A 12,531-nucleotide genomic window follows, 5' to 3' on the forward strand; every position below is an offset into this window, starting at 1 on the left:
TTCTCCTGGTGTGTTAAGAGTGGAAGTCAGCCATTAACTATTTAACCTGCAGCAATTAACAAGGCTTTTAGGAGCACAGCATTGGGTGCTGAAGTGCACGCCCTGTTCGCAGGGCAAGTGCCCCCGAGCCTTACTGCCCCAGCTCCCTGTCTTCCAATACCGCCTCCCCCCCACTTGTACCCCAGCTCCTCCTGGAGTAACCAGATAGCAACTAGGACAAATCAGGCCGGGGGGGGGGTGTGGAGGTAATAAGCACCTATATAAGATAAAGCCTCAAATATTGGGACTGTCCGATAAAATGGGGACATCTGGTCACCCAAGCCCCTCCGGTCACCCTAGCGACCCGTCATCCCCTCGCCCTGGCCCTGTGGGGCAGCCTCGTTTTCCCCCATTTGCCCCCTCCCCCACTTGACTCCTCCCAGCCCCGCCCCCTTCGCGGGAGCAGCGAAGCGGCCTCCCCCCGCCCCACGGAGGACGCTGCAGGGCCGGCTGCTGCTGCTACCACCTCAGCGCTACGGTAGCGCTGCAGCTGCGCCGCGGTGTCCGTTGGGGCCGGGCTCGCGCTGCCGCTTGGGGGGCCCGGCCGGCCGGCGCCGGGGCAGGATGCGGCGCTACGTGCGGGTGGCGCTGCTGTGCCTGGGTTGCGGCTTGTGCTCGCTGCTCTACGGGTCGAGCCAGCTGGCCCTGGAGCAGGAGCCCGGCGGGGGCAAGCCGCAGGCCCGAGACCCCGTCGCTCCCGTCCGGAGGCAGCGCACCGGCGGCGGCGGCGGCAGGGCGGAGGCGGGAAGCGCAGGCCGCGGGGAGCCGGAGCTGCCAGACAGGTACGGACGGGCCCCTTTTCCCCGGCCGCTGAGGGGCTCTACGCCGCAGCGGCTTTAAAGGATCCGGGCTGGGTCTCTAGGGCCTCTCCGGACCGGTGCTGCTCCAGCCCCAGCCCCAGCTCCAGCACGCGCGGCGCTCACCCGCCTGGCCCGGGGATCGAGCGAGCCGCTCTGCGACCAGAAAGTTTTGTAAAGCACTTGTCAGGCTCCCCCCAGCTTGGAGATGGAACAGTTCCGCCGTGCTGCGGCTTGGCTGGTCTCCTCGTGGCCCGGGGAAGCCCCCCAGAGAGGGGGCAGTGGTTAGTCAAGGTCTCAGCCCCGCACGGAGCTGCCCCTGTGCTTGCGTGGAGGGAGCAGCTGGCGGGGCTGGGACCCCGCTGACCACACCGGAGGAAGGGCGACGTTGTCTCTGTGCACACTGCTGTCACATCCCCAAAAGGGCACGGGAAGATGGGGGCAATACTTTCTTTTTCGATCACAGTTATCGTAATCTTAAGCGCTGCTGGTACACGCAGGATGAAAGGGTTAAGGTTAGTTTAGCCTGGCTGGGAAAGCAAATGTAAAAAGGCCTTACAAAATAATTGGCTCATGAGGTAGGAGGAAGGTGGCATCTAGTAAGACAAGTTTTGGGAGGATGCTAAGCTTGTAATGTGGCTAATAAGACAAAAGGGAGGCTTCTGGGTAAGGAGTCTCTAAATTCTAGAAGATGGTTATAAAATGGTTCCAGCAAAGTTGTTTTGTAATGTGATGAACGTATAATATCCTCTCACATACCAATGTTATCTTAAAATATGGGCCTTTGTGAGAAGATAAAACTAGTTGCATTTGGCATTTTAAGATCCATACATTTAAGATAATTTGAAAGAGAGAGGCCCAGCTGGCATATCTTGTTTTAGCCCAGGCCAAGAAAAGGGTCAGACCCAAACCTGTTTTTTTTAGCTAAGATAATAATGGTCAGTATGGCATCACTTGTTTTTATCACTATATGAAAGAGTGAGGCTTACTAGGGATATTTATCAGATCCTATCTGATCATGCTGGAGCAAGCCAGGATGAGAGGGTTATCCCTGGGACTGATCCTTTCATGAGTATACAGCTTAGAATGTGTGTTACTGTATGGGTGTAGTAATTGCTTATTTAGATGTTTAGAGCAATTGTATAAATACTATTTAGCCTTTTTATTTAATAAAGGATTGAATGGTTAAATTAGTGTCTGGTAGTACCCTGTATTAATGAAATTAATAATAATTTCAACATCTTAGTGACTACAATACCACTGACATTAATTTCAGTTGCCCTAAATGTGCCTCATTCCCCAAAAAAGAGTACTGACCTATCTTCTGGGGCCACTATAGAGTTCTTTCTTAGAGCAATGAAGTAACATAAGGGAAATGGAGATGTACTTTAGGTACTTCTGTAGAAGAGATATTGGCAAAGCACAGTGCAGGTGCATTGAATGCCATTGACATTTTAAATGAATTTATGATTGAAATAATGATATGGTGATACCTTCTATTAATAATATTAATTCCAACAACAAACTAAAAGTAGGTAAAAACATTTAGATATAAAGTGTGTTTTTTATAAGTTGATTGCATCTCTTCAGTGTTGTATTATTGACAGTTTATTTTGTTTCTAAGGAAAAGTTAATTTGATTGCACTTCAATAACTGTCCCATTTGAATACCACTTAAATCACTGGTGTCAAGTTACACTTAAATACATACTATTTAAAATGTTCTGAAATATCTAATAGATGAACAAACACAGTGATGTTTGTTTGCACACTTTAGTTTAATCAGGCTGTATGTTATTCCAGTAAAGGAGTTCATGTGACTAACTATTGTTACAGGCTATATCATAGGAATGGTTTTCTTATGGACTTCACTTGATGATCATACTCTAAAATATAAGGCTTGAAAAACCTTTTCATGGTTACCTTAGCTAGCGTACCACAATTGCAGATCTTGTTCAGATAAATGTCTAGTCTTTTATTCTTGCCATTTACGGAGTGTATATACCTCATTAATAATCTAGAGCAAGGAATTGCTGCCTCTATTTGTACACATGCCATCAGTTGGTATTTACTTCTGCTTTGGTATTAAAAATACATTTTTGAAATTTGCTTTCTCAGCAATGTTTGCCTTTTTAATCATGGAAGTTTTTTTTCCTCCTGTTGACTTTGTTTAATACAAGAGGCTTCAATCATGCTCCGTGGCAGAAAAGATAATGAAAAAGATGGGGAAGGTAAAGGGGACCACAAGTAAAACTTTCAGAAGTGACTTAGGCTGCTAAGTGCCTAAGTAATTTTTGGAAATGGGATTTATGCTTCTGTAGAATAAATATGAAATTAAGGAATTAGGATTATTTTAATTTGGGTTAAGGAAATGTGTTGTAAATAAAGGCCCTAATTAGCAAGTAGAAGGAAGGCCTTGAAAATAATGGGTTATAAGGCCAGAAAGGAATAAAGTAGGGAGGAAGTCTGGTTCAAAGAATAACTAACGGAATAAGGAGATGTTTCTAAAAAGAAGGCCTCTGACTGATAGGGGTGACTGCAGATGGTTTTAAAGAAGACAGAGAATCTGTTTTAAAATAAGCCAACATGGCCCTTCCCACCCCACGTACCAGTGTTGTTTAAAATATTAGGGCCTATGTAAATCCAGGTGCAAAGGAAAAACTGTTGATCAGCAAGAAGGAGGGGAAGCGGTAAGGAGGAAAGGCCTTGGGGAGAAAGGAGGTTGAAAATCTTATCCGGATTAAGACTGAAAATAAGGGTGAATTATCTCAAATTGTTTTTTAGCTGAACTCAGTAATTGGCATTGATGTCGCTTGTTTATTAAAGGGTATAAAAAGTAAACTCTTAAAGAGTTCATTGCTAATACCTGCCTGACCATGTTGGAGCCAACCGTTAAGGGTCTAAGCACTCCTGGGTTTAGTCCATGTGTAAGTATCTTGATCAAATGCTTATAAATGTTTTGTTACTGGTTCAGTGTGTAGTAAATGCATATTATTTAGGCTTTTTAGATATTGTGGCAAAGCACCCCTTCAGTCTTGCTGGGCTAAGGCTGTCTCCCTTGGCAGGACAGGCCTGGGGTAAATCTGCCCCATGCTGGATGAGTCTTTTGGTTCTCTGCTCAGCGTCTCTGTCCTAGAGTGTTCGGGGTGGGTCTTGGTTGGGCCTTAGAAAGGCCCCTCCGACCCCCAGCGGGGCGTGATGTGTCTAAATGCTCAGGCCACACTTCACAGCAGAGTACCTTGCCTTGGCTCCTTTGATGCGGCTGCAGTTGTGGTGGTACAGCCTGGGGAGGGGGCGGGGGAAGCAGTAGCCCTTCCCCCCCAGGCTAGTGCCTGGGTTTTCTTTTTTTTTCCTTTTGCTGCTCTCCTTCTAGAGAGAAGCGCTGTCTCCTATACTGGGGAAGTCTCGCTTCGTACTGCTATAAGCCCTCTGGCTGCTTGTGTCTCTCCCTCCTTCTCTCTAGAAGAGGTGGGCTTTCAGTAGGCCTGGAGTAGCCTTTAATTGGGCACACGTGCCTCTAATTGACCAGCAGTAACCTCGCTCCTGCATGCAGGGAAAAGGGCCTTCAACATTCTAGGGCTGACATACCTGCCCTCAAGTACCTTTTTGTAGCCCTCCAGCCTGACTTCATCACATATTCCCCCCCGCTCAACACTATGGGGTGGGCTACTTGGGTCAAGCAACAGTGCACCCGTGATAGGCCATCTGCATTGCCATGTTTGATCCCTGCCCTATGTTGTACACTGAAGTAGAAAGGCTGCAATGACAGGAATCATCACATTACCCCTGCGTTTTGGTCTTTATTGCAGTGCATCCACTTCAGAGGGGCATGGTCTGCAACCAGGGTAAACTTCCGCCTCAGTAAGTAACATTGGAGGGTTTCCATGGCCCACTTTATCTCCAGGCATTCCTTCTTCATCACAGCATACCTTTGTTCTCTGAGCAGGAGTTTCCTACTGAGGAATAAGATGGGGTGCTCTTCATCTGCCAGCCTTTGAGATAGTACGGCACCCAACCCGACCTCCAAGGCGACTGTCTGTAATATAAACTCCTTCTTGAAATCTGGGGCTATCAGTACTGGATCATGACAGAGGGCGGTCTTGAGGTCCGTGAAGGCTTCTTCAGCCCAGCAAGAGCGCTTACTACGTGTGGGTTGCAGGCTTTTATCAGGTCTGTCAGCGGGTAGGGTTGAGTGGCAAAGTGGGGAATGAACCGTCTGTAGTACTCAACTATCCCCATAAATGCCCAGACCAGTTTCTTCCAGATCAGTTGGGGCCAACTTCGTATTGCCTCTAGTTTGTTCAGTTGGGGCTTCACCATACCTCTCCCCACAGTGTATCTGAGGTACTTGGTTCCGCCAGCCCCATTGCACTTTGGAGGGATTTGCCTTGAGACCCGCTTTCCTCAGGGTATTTAACACGACCTCCACTTTTTCTAGGTGTGTATCCCAGTCCGGGCTATGTATTACCACATCATTGAGGTAGACGGCGGCATACTTAGCATGGGGGCATAATAGCTTATCCATGAGCTGCTGGAAGGTTGCAGGGGCTCTGTGTAATCCAAAAGAGAGGACAATATATTGGTACAGTCCTTGTGGCATAGAAAAGGCAGTCTTCTCTTTGGCTTCCTTGTCCAGAGGGATTTGCCAATAACCTTTGGTCAGGTCAAGGGTGGACAAGAATCGCGCTTTCCCCAACTGGTCAATCAACTCGTCGCTCCGAGGTATGGGGTAGGTATTAAACCAGGACACTTCGTTTAATTTTCATTCCATTCCAAGTCATTACAGAACCTCATGCTGTCATTGGTTTGGGCACCACAAGAATCGGACTGGACCCACTGACTATGGGACTCCTCGATGATCCCCAGCTCCAACATCCTCTTAACCTAGGCCTTAATTTCCTCTCTGTCTGCCTCTGGGATCTGTTATGGTTTAACATTCACTTTTAGTCCAGGTTTGGTGATGTGAAGAGCCTCAGTGGTCCTACCAGACTCCGCTGCGAACACGTCCTGGTTTTGCTCAGTCATCTCCATGACTTTGGACCGTTGCACTGGGGTTAATTCAGGGGATATCCTCATTAGCCCCTGAGTTTTATCTTTATGGGGTGATGTCTCTAGGGCAACCGTACAGGTGTGTTGGTCCTGCCAGGGCTTCAGCAGGTTCACATGATGGATCTGCTCCAGCTTTCAGCGGTCAGGCTGTCGAACCTTATAGTCGACCTCCCCAGCGGCTTCTACTATTTTATATGGTCCCTGCCACCTGGCCAGGAGCTTGCTTTCCACCTGGCCAGGAGCTTGCTTTCCGCCGTGGGCATCAATACCATCACCTGATTGCCGGGCTGGAACCTCCACTTTCTTGCCTTGTGATTATAATAGGTCTGTTGGGCCTCTTGGGCCTTCTCAAGGTGCTCTCGCACTATGGGAGTGACTCAGGCAATCCTGTCCCGCATCCTTATCACATGATCAATGACATTTTGCCCCTGGTTAGGTTGTCCCTCCCAGTCCTCCTTGGCGATGTCCAGTATGCCATGGGGGTGGTGACCATCTAGCAGTTCGAAGGGGGGAGAACCCAGTGGACGCCTGGGGGACCTCCCTAATTGCGAACATCAGGTAAAGTGATAGGATGTCCCAGTCCTTCCCGTCCTGGCTCACCACCTTCCTCACCGTGTTCTTCAGTGTCCCATTGAAGCATTCAGCGAGGCCATCCGTCTGGGGAATGATAGACTGATGTTCGTAGGGTCTGCATGTGGAGCATTGTGCACATATTCTTCATCAGTTTGAACATGAAGGGGGTTCCTTGGTTCATGAGGATCTCTTTGGGTATTCCTACCCTAGAAAAAATGTGGACCAATTCCTTTGCTATCATCTTGGATGTGGTGTTATGCAAGGGTATGGCTTCTGGGTAGTGTAGTCTAGAACCACAAGCACGTACTGATGACCACGGGCCGACTTCTGCAGTGGGCCAATCAGGTCCATGGCTATCCTTTCGAATGGGACCTCTGTAATCGGCAGGGGTATGAGTAGTGCCTGTAAGTGTGGCTGAGGGCTGGGGAGTTGGCACTCTGGGCAGGAGGCGCGATATCGTTGGACTTCCATATAGACCCCTGGCCGGAAAACCTCCACAGGATTTGATCATGAGTCTTGTCTACCCCTGGATGTCTTCCAAACAAGTGCTATGTGCTAGGTCTAGCACAGCCCTCTAGTGTCGTCAGGTACCAGGAGCTCCTCCACCTCTTCCTCTTGTACTCAGACTACCCTATATAGCAGGTCCCTTCTGATCACGAAGTATGGCCCAGGGCCTTTGGTCTTTCCCTCCATGGGGACTCCATTCACCTCCACCACTTCTTTCCTAGCATTGTTGTATAGTGGGTCATTGGCTTGGTCTTGTGTGAAATTCCCAAGCATGGGCCCAATGTCCTCAATTTCAAGGGGACCTATTTTGGTCTCTTTGTCGCGGCTGGCCCCAGCAGGACTAGGTCCAGGTTCTGCTATGTCGACAGTCTGGGCTGTTTCCCTGTCGGTCGGATGAGGTTGCCTTCCCAAGAGCAGAACCTTTTGGTTTTGGGTCAGAATCCTGGTTCCCAGTCTTTTGTCCGCTCTCTTTTCTTGCCGAGTCTTCCGTGGTTTCTCCATGGCGGGAAACAGGTCCTGGGCGAATTCGGAGAAGACTGGGGTAGGACCATATATGGGGACCTCAGTACCAATCCCAGGGTCACTACTCATCTCTGACTCCTCCACCAGGAGTAGGCACCCAAATCCCAGAAAGTCTCGGCCTATGAGGACCGGACATGGGAATTTAGGGACCACCCTTGCTGTCACCTTTGTGGTATTCACCTGAATTTTGATCCGGACTGGAATAGTCGGATAATAATTGACCGTGCCATGCACACAGGTTATTCCTGTGCGTTTGGCCCAAGATAACTGGTCCTGACCCACCAGTTTTCTGAAGACCAGCGTGACGACACTCCCAGAGTCCACTAATGCAGTGGTCTCTCTGTGATTTTAATTGGCTGTGTATATCTATATGGGGTCTCTGCCACCCCTACCAGGTAGATCAGGTTGTAGGGACTGGCAAAATCACCCAGACCACATTGCATGGGTTCCTCGTCATTGGGCTGCTATGTGTCCTAGCTCCCCACAAGCATAGCATCTGTACCTCACTCGGGGCGTCTCTCTATTCTTTGGGCTGCCAGGCCTTATGCCACGACCCTCTCCCGAGTTTCCCAAACCCCTTCACAGACTCAGGCCGCTCTCTGGCCTCCTTTCTCCCCAGCATGGGTTTACCTGATGCCTCAGGAGTTTGAGCCTTTGGGACAGGGGCAGACCTCTTGCTCCGGTGCCATTCTTCCCCAGCTGTCTGCGAGAGCTCCTTGGACGTTAGCTGTCTTTCCATGAGGGCAACTAGATCGTCATACGAGGAGGGGTCATTTTGGCTAACCCACTTCTGTAAGTCTGATGGCAGCCCCATCATGAATCAGTCCAGGACTAAGATCTCTGTAACCTTTTCCGCACTGTAGCCACTTCCATGTTAGGTGGATCAGGTTGAAGAGCTATGACTCAATGCCTGGCCATCCTGGTACCTCCACTCATGGAATCTCTGGGCCCTTGTGGCTGTCATCACTCCAGACCTCACAAGGATTTCTGCCTTCAGCTGAGAGTAATCCAAGGCAGCCTCAGCTGTCAGGCTGTAGTAGGCCTTCTGGGTCTCCCCACACAGGAAAGGGGCAAGGATGCTGGCCCACTGATCTTGGGGCCAGGCCTCCCGCAGGGCTGTTCTTTCAAAGGCGAGCAGGTCCGCTTCCAAATTGTCCTCCACTGTCATCTTCTGCAGGTAGCTGTTGGCCCTTAAGGGATGCACCCCATCGTGGCCACGGGTCAGGATGGTCAGGTCTTTCAGCTGGCTCACTACTTCCTGTAGGGTGGCTCGGTCCTGAGCTGCCTGGGTGATCAGCAGCTGATTCGTCTCCTATTGTAGCTGCACTGATTCTTGCTGGGCGGCCGTTTGAACCCGTTTAGCTTCTTGCTGCACTGATTCTTGCTGGGCTGCCGTGGCCTGCACCAGGGCTCTCACTATGTCATCCATTTGGGGTTGATTTACCTTGCCTCAAGGTGGTTCTCCACCCTTGTGCACATCCGTTCCGACACCACGTTTGGTAAAGCACCCCCTCAGTCTTGCTGGGCTAGGGCTGTCTCCTTTGGCAGGACAGACGTGGGGTAAATCTGCCCCATGCTGGATGAGTCTTTTGGTTCTCCCCTCAGCATTTCTGTTCTGCAGTGTTCAGGGTGGGTCTTGGTTTGGGCCTTAGGAAGGTCCCTCCGACCCCCGGGGGCCTTGATGCGTCTAAATGCTCAGAGCACAGCAGAGTACCTCGCCTTGGCTTCTTTGGTGGGGCTGCAGTCATGGTGGTGCAGTCCTAAGGGGGAAACTGTAGTCCTTCCCCCAGGCTGGCACCTGGGTTTTCTTTTTTTTTTTTTTTTCCTTTTGGAGAGAAGCACTGTCTCCTATACTGGGGAAGTCTCACCTCCTACTGCCACAAACCTTCTGGCAGCTTGTGTCTCTTCCCTCTTCTCTCTAGCAGAGGTGGGCTTTTAGTAGGCCTGGAGTAGCCTTTAATTGGGCACAGGTGCCTCTAATTGACCTCCAGTAAACTTGCCCCTGCCTGCAGGGAAAAGGGCCTTCAACATTCTCGGGCTGACATACCTACTGTCAAGTACCCTTTTGTAGCTTTCCTCCCTGACTTTATCACAACATGTTTAGAACAATTGTATAATACCATTTGGCCTTTGGATTTAATAAAGGATTTATGGTTTTAATCAGAGTTTGGTAGTTTCCTATATTAATAATTCCAAATATTAATAATGCCAACAGCTTCTAAGTCAGTTAGGGTCTTTTGAAAATTTTACCCTAAATCTGAAGTGTGCCGTTTTGGAATAATTTTGTTTCAGGCATGAGATGTCTCTTCTACAGAAAATCTCACATTAGAATGGAAATGCCATATTTGAAGCCAGAACTACTAGTTGAAAGGAGGTCCTTCAGGTCCAATCAGATTTATGAAATTGTGGGTTTTATGATTAAAAATATGAAACCCATAGTCTTAAGAGCATGACCTAATGAAGATTTTCAGATATGGGGCCATCACCAACTTTTGCCATGCTGGCTGTTGCAGCCATTTTAAATTCTGAATGCATGTTTTTCTTCTAATTGATTGTTTATGGTATTAAACCCAGTGGGTTTTTATTTTTGTACATTTATATTCCTATTGTCTTAGGTCTCCCAGAAACTAAAGCAATGAATTCTGATGCTTGAGATTATACAAACATATTAAGAATGAGCATGCTCTGTAACGTGTCACCAGGGAGTATTTACAAAAATATTAATTATATAGAAAAATAGCACAAGTTTACAAGTTTCTGTTCATGAACAGAAAGTTACATATCTTTTTCTAATAACAATATTTCAGATTGATCTACGCATAACAAGATATTGCTGTGCCTCAAAAAGATTGAAAAGGCAGCTTACATAATGTGCTTTAGGCTGCATGTTTAAGAAACAAGAAAGTCTTTCACAGCCTTTAGCATATTGAAATGTCACATTCCCCACCACAGTGGCACAGAGCGATGCAACGCTGCTGCCTTGACTCACTTGAACCTTGCCTGGCACCCCATTTTGCGGCCACATCTTCACGACAATAATCACTTGCTTCTGGGAGGGTTGTCCACAGTGGACTCCATCCATCCATGCCCTTAACCCATACCCATCGTTGGGTGAGAGGAGGTCAGGCGCAGGTATGACACCAGCAGTATCTTGTGTGGTATACAGATCACCTATTGTGTTAAACAAGAACAACTTTGTCGGTGGGCGGGATTCCATAGCTCTGCTCTTCTGTGTGAAGAGTCCCTTGTGGGCCTCATCAGCACCATTTGTGTCACTTGTCCTGTCATACAGAACTACCACAAAGCCCAGAGAAATAGTTCTGTCATGTACACATTGTGGTGTAGCAGACAAATCCATTAAAGTAGGGGCCAATTTTTCTAGGTCTCCAATGTGAACTTTTTTCCTCTTCCAGCAATGTCAGACACTGTTTTTTGCAACCAGTGTAGGCATGGAACACTGGTAAAGCCTTTGAATTGCTTGGGCCAAGTGAAGAAGCTATGTCATGAGCGGATATATATCTTGAGTGTTGGCCAGTCCCAAGTCCAATCCATAGTTCAGGGATCTGAAGCTTTTGCACATATATAATAAGAACTACCACAACTGTGTCAGCTGTGCATATGAAAACTTTAGTACATCCTTCACTGAATGCATCAGCAGTATGCAGCTTCATTCTGGTATCTGCATCCTCATGGTTGCATGGGGAAAGGTCGGTGTTATCATATTCAGGGCTACAGTATACATCTTGACCATCTGGGGTGATTACCCCTCTGCCTTCTGTTAACAATTTTGCACTATAATTTGCAAGGAAGCAGAAGCGTTCATTTTTATTTTAATTGATGCTTATAATGTCTTTCTAATTTAGTGGTAGAGGGATGTAAGGCTTGGTGCTCCTCTTGATCCCTTTCCTCTCTTGCTTTTGGTAGTAAACAAAGTAAACATCCCACACTATAGCCATCCTTCTACAAAACTACAGCTGAGTCTCAAGATATGGAATGAAAACTTTCATAGCATAATCATTAATTGTATAGCTAGCAACAGGTTTCAACACATTCATAAGAACTGCCCCATCTAAAATTATGGCATCAACTGCTAGAGCTGTATCTTGAGCTATGGCTGAACATAGCCATCCAGAATAGTCATCAGGTCACACTTCTTGCTGAGGTATAGTTTTCCCATCTGAGACAATGAAGGGGGGCATGCATGATTCTTATGCTGAAAGAAATTAATCAAGATTGCCAACATGTGTTTGGCAAGCTATGTATGTACAGCTTTGAGAAGAGGGAGCAGTTGTTTTTCAAGGAGGAGATCTGCAATGTGGTCTTAAGGGGAGTTTTTTTACTTGATAGGCTTTGTTAATGTCTTGGTTTTGTTTTGCAGTCTCTGTTACAAATTGGGCAGCAGCAGTTCACCACATTTTCTCAACCTCCCTAACAGACGGACAGCAGGGTCTGCAATGTCTTTGGTGTCCAGTTTAAGTCTCCACTTTCTTGTGAGAAGGGGTTGCCCATGACTTCTATGATCTCAACAAGTGCTTTGACATGTCATGCAAAAGAGGCCTGAACACCGTTCTTGTTCATGGTGCTTTGTGTTTAAACTCTTTTCAGGTGGTTCCTTTCTCTGCTGCAGCTTCAAATTGTCCTTATCAACCTGGCTATTTCTGGTCCTGCTATCATCCAGGGCTGAAGGGACTTTGTGTTAGAGCAACAGTTCTACCATTCCCTGTGATTGTCATTATTTTGCTCAGGAGGTTGGTCAAGTGAGATTGCAGAGAAAACATGCTATGTCTTGTGAACTGTGACGTTCCCCTTTAGGAGCCTCTTTAGTTGTGTTTGGATGCACTATATGAAGGCTTACCATATCTCGGAAGTGAACAGGCACTTAACTCAGGGATGACATGTATTTACCAGAGGTGGTTTTTACCAGGTAAAATCATGGTTTTACTGCCCTGGGAAAAACTATTTAGTCTCAGTTTAAGGTATCTTCTATTTTAAAAACTGTTTCATTAATGCACACCACATTACACTTAGTTTTAGTTACATATTCA

The 12,531-nt window shown here is 47.5% G+C and overlaps 1 protein-coding gene across 1 annotated transcript in view; it reads left to right on the forward strand.

Annotated features, from left to right (window-relative positions):
- The first annotated feature begins 470 nt into the window (after window positions 1–470).
- The window catches only part of GXYLT1 (glucoside xylosyltransferase 1), a 60,515-nt gene continuing 48,454 nt past the window's right edge, over window positions 471–12,531 (forward strand). Inside the window, exon 1 of the mRNA XM_067563956.1 lies at window positions 471–821. Coding sequence (XP_067420057.1) covers window positions 604–821 — 218 coding nt within the window. The 5' untranslated portion in view covers window positions 471–603. The remainder of the gene's footprint in view (window positions 822–12,531) is intronic.

The sequence above is a fragment of the Emydura macquarii genome, unplaced genomic scaffold (genome assembly GCF_026122565.2).
Source record: "Emydura macquarii macquarii isolate MOO-44397 ecotype Brisbane River unplaced genomic scaffold, CSIRO-AGI_Emac_v2 contig_2636, whole genome shotgun sequence".
Lineage (NCBI taxonomy): Eukaryota > Metazoa > Chordata > Testudines > Chelidae > Emydura > Emydura macquarii.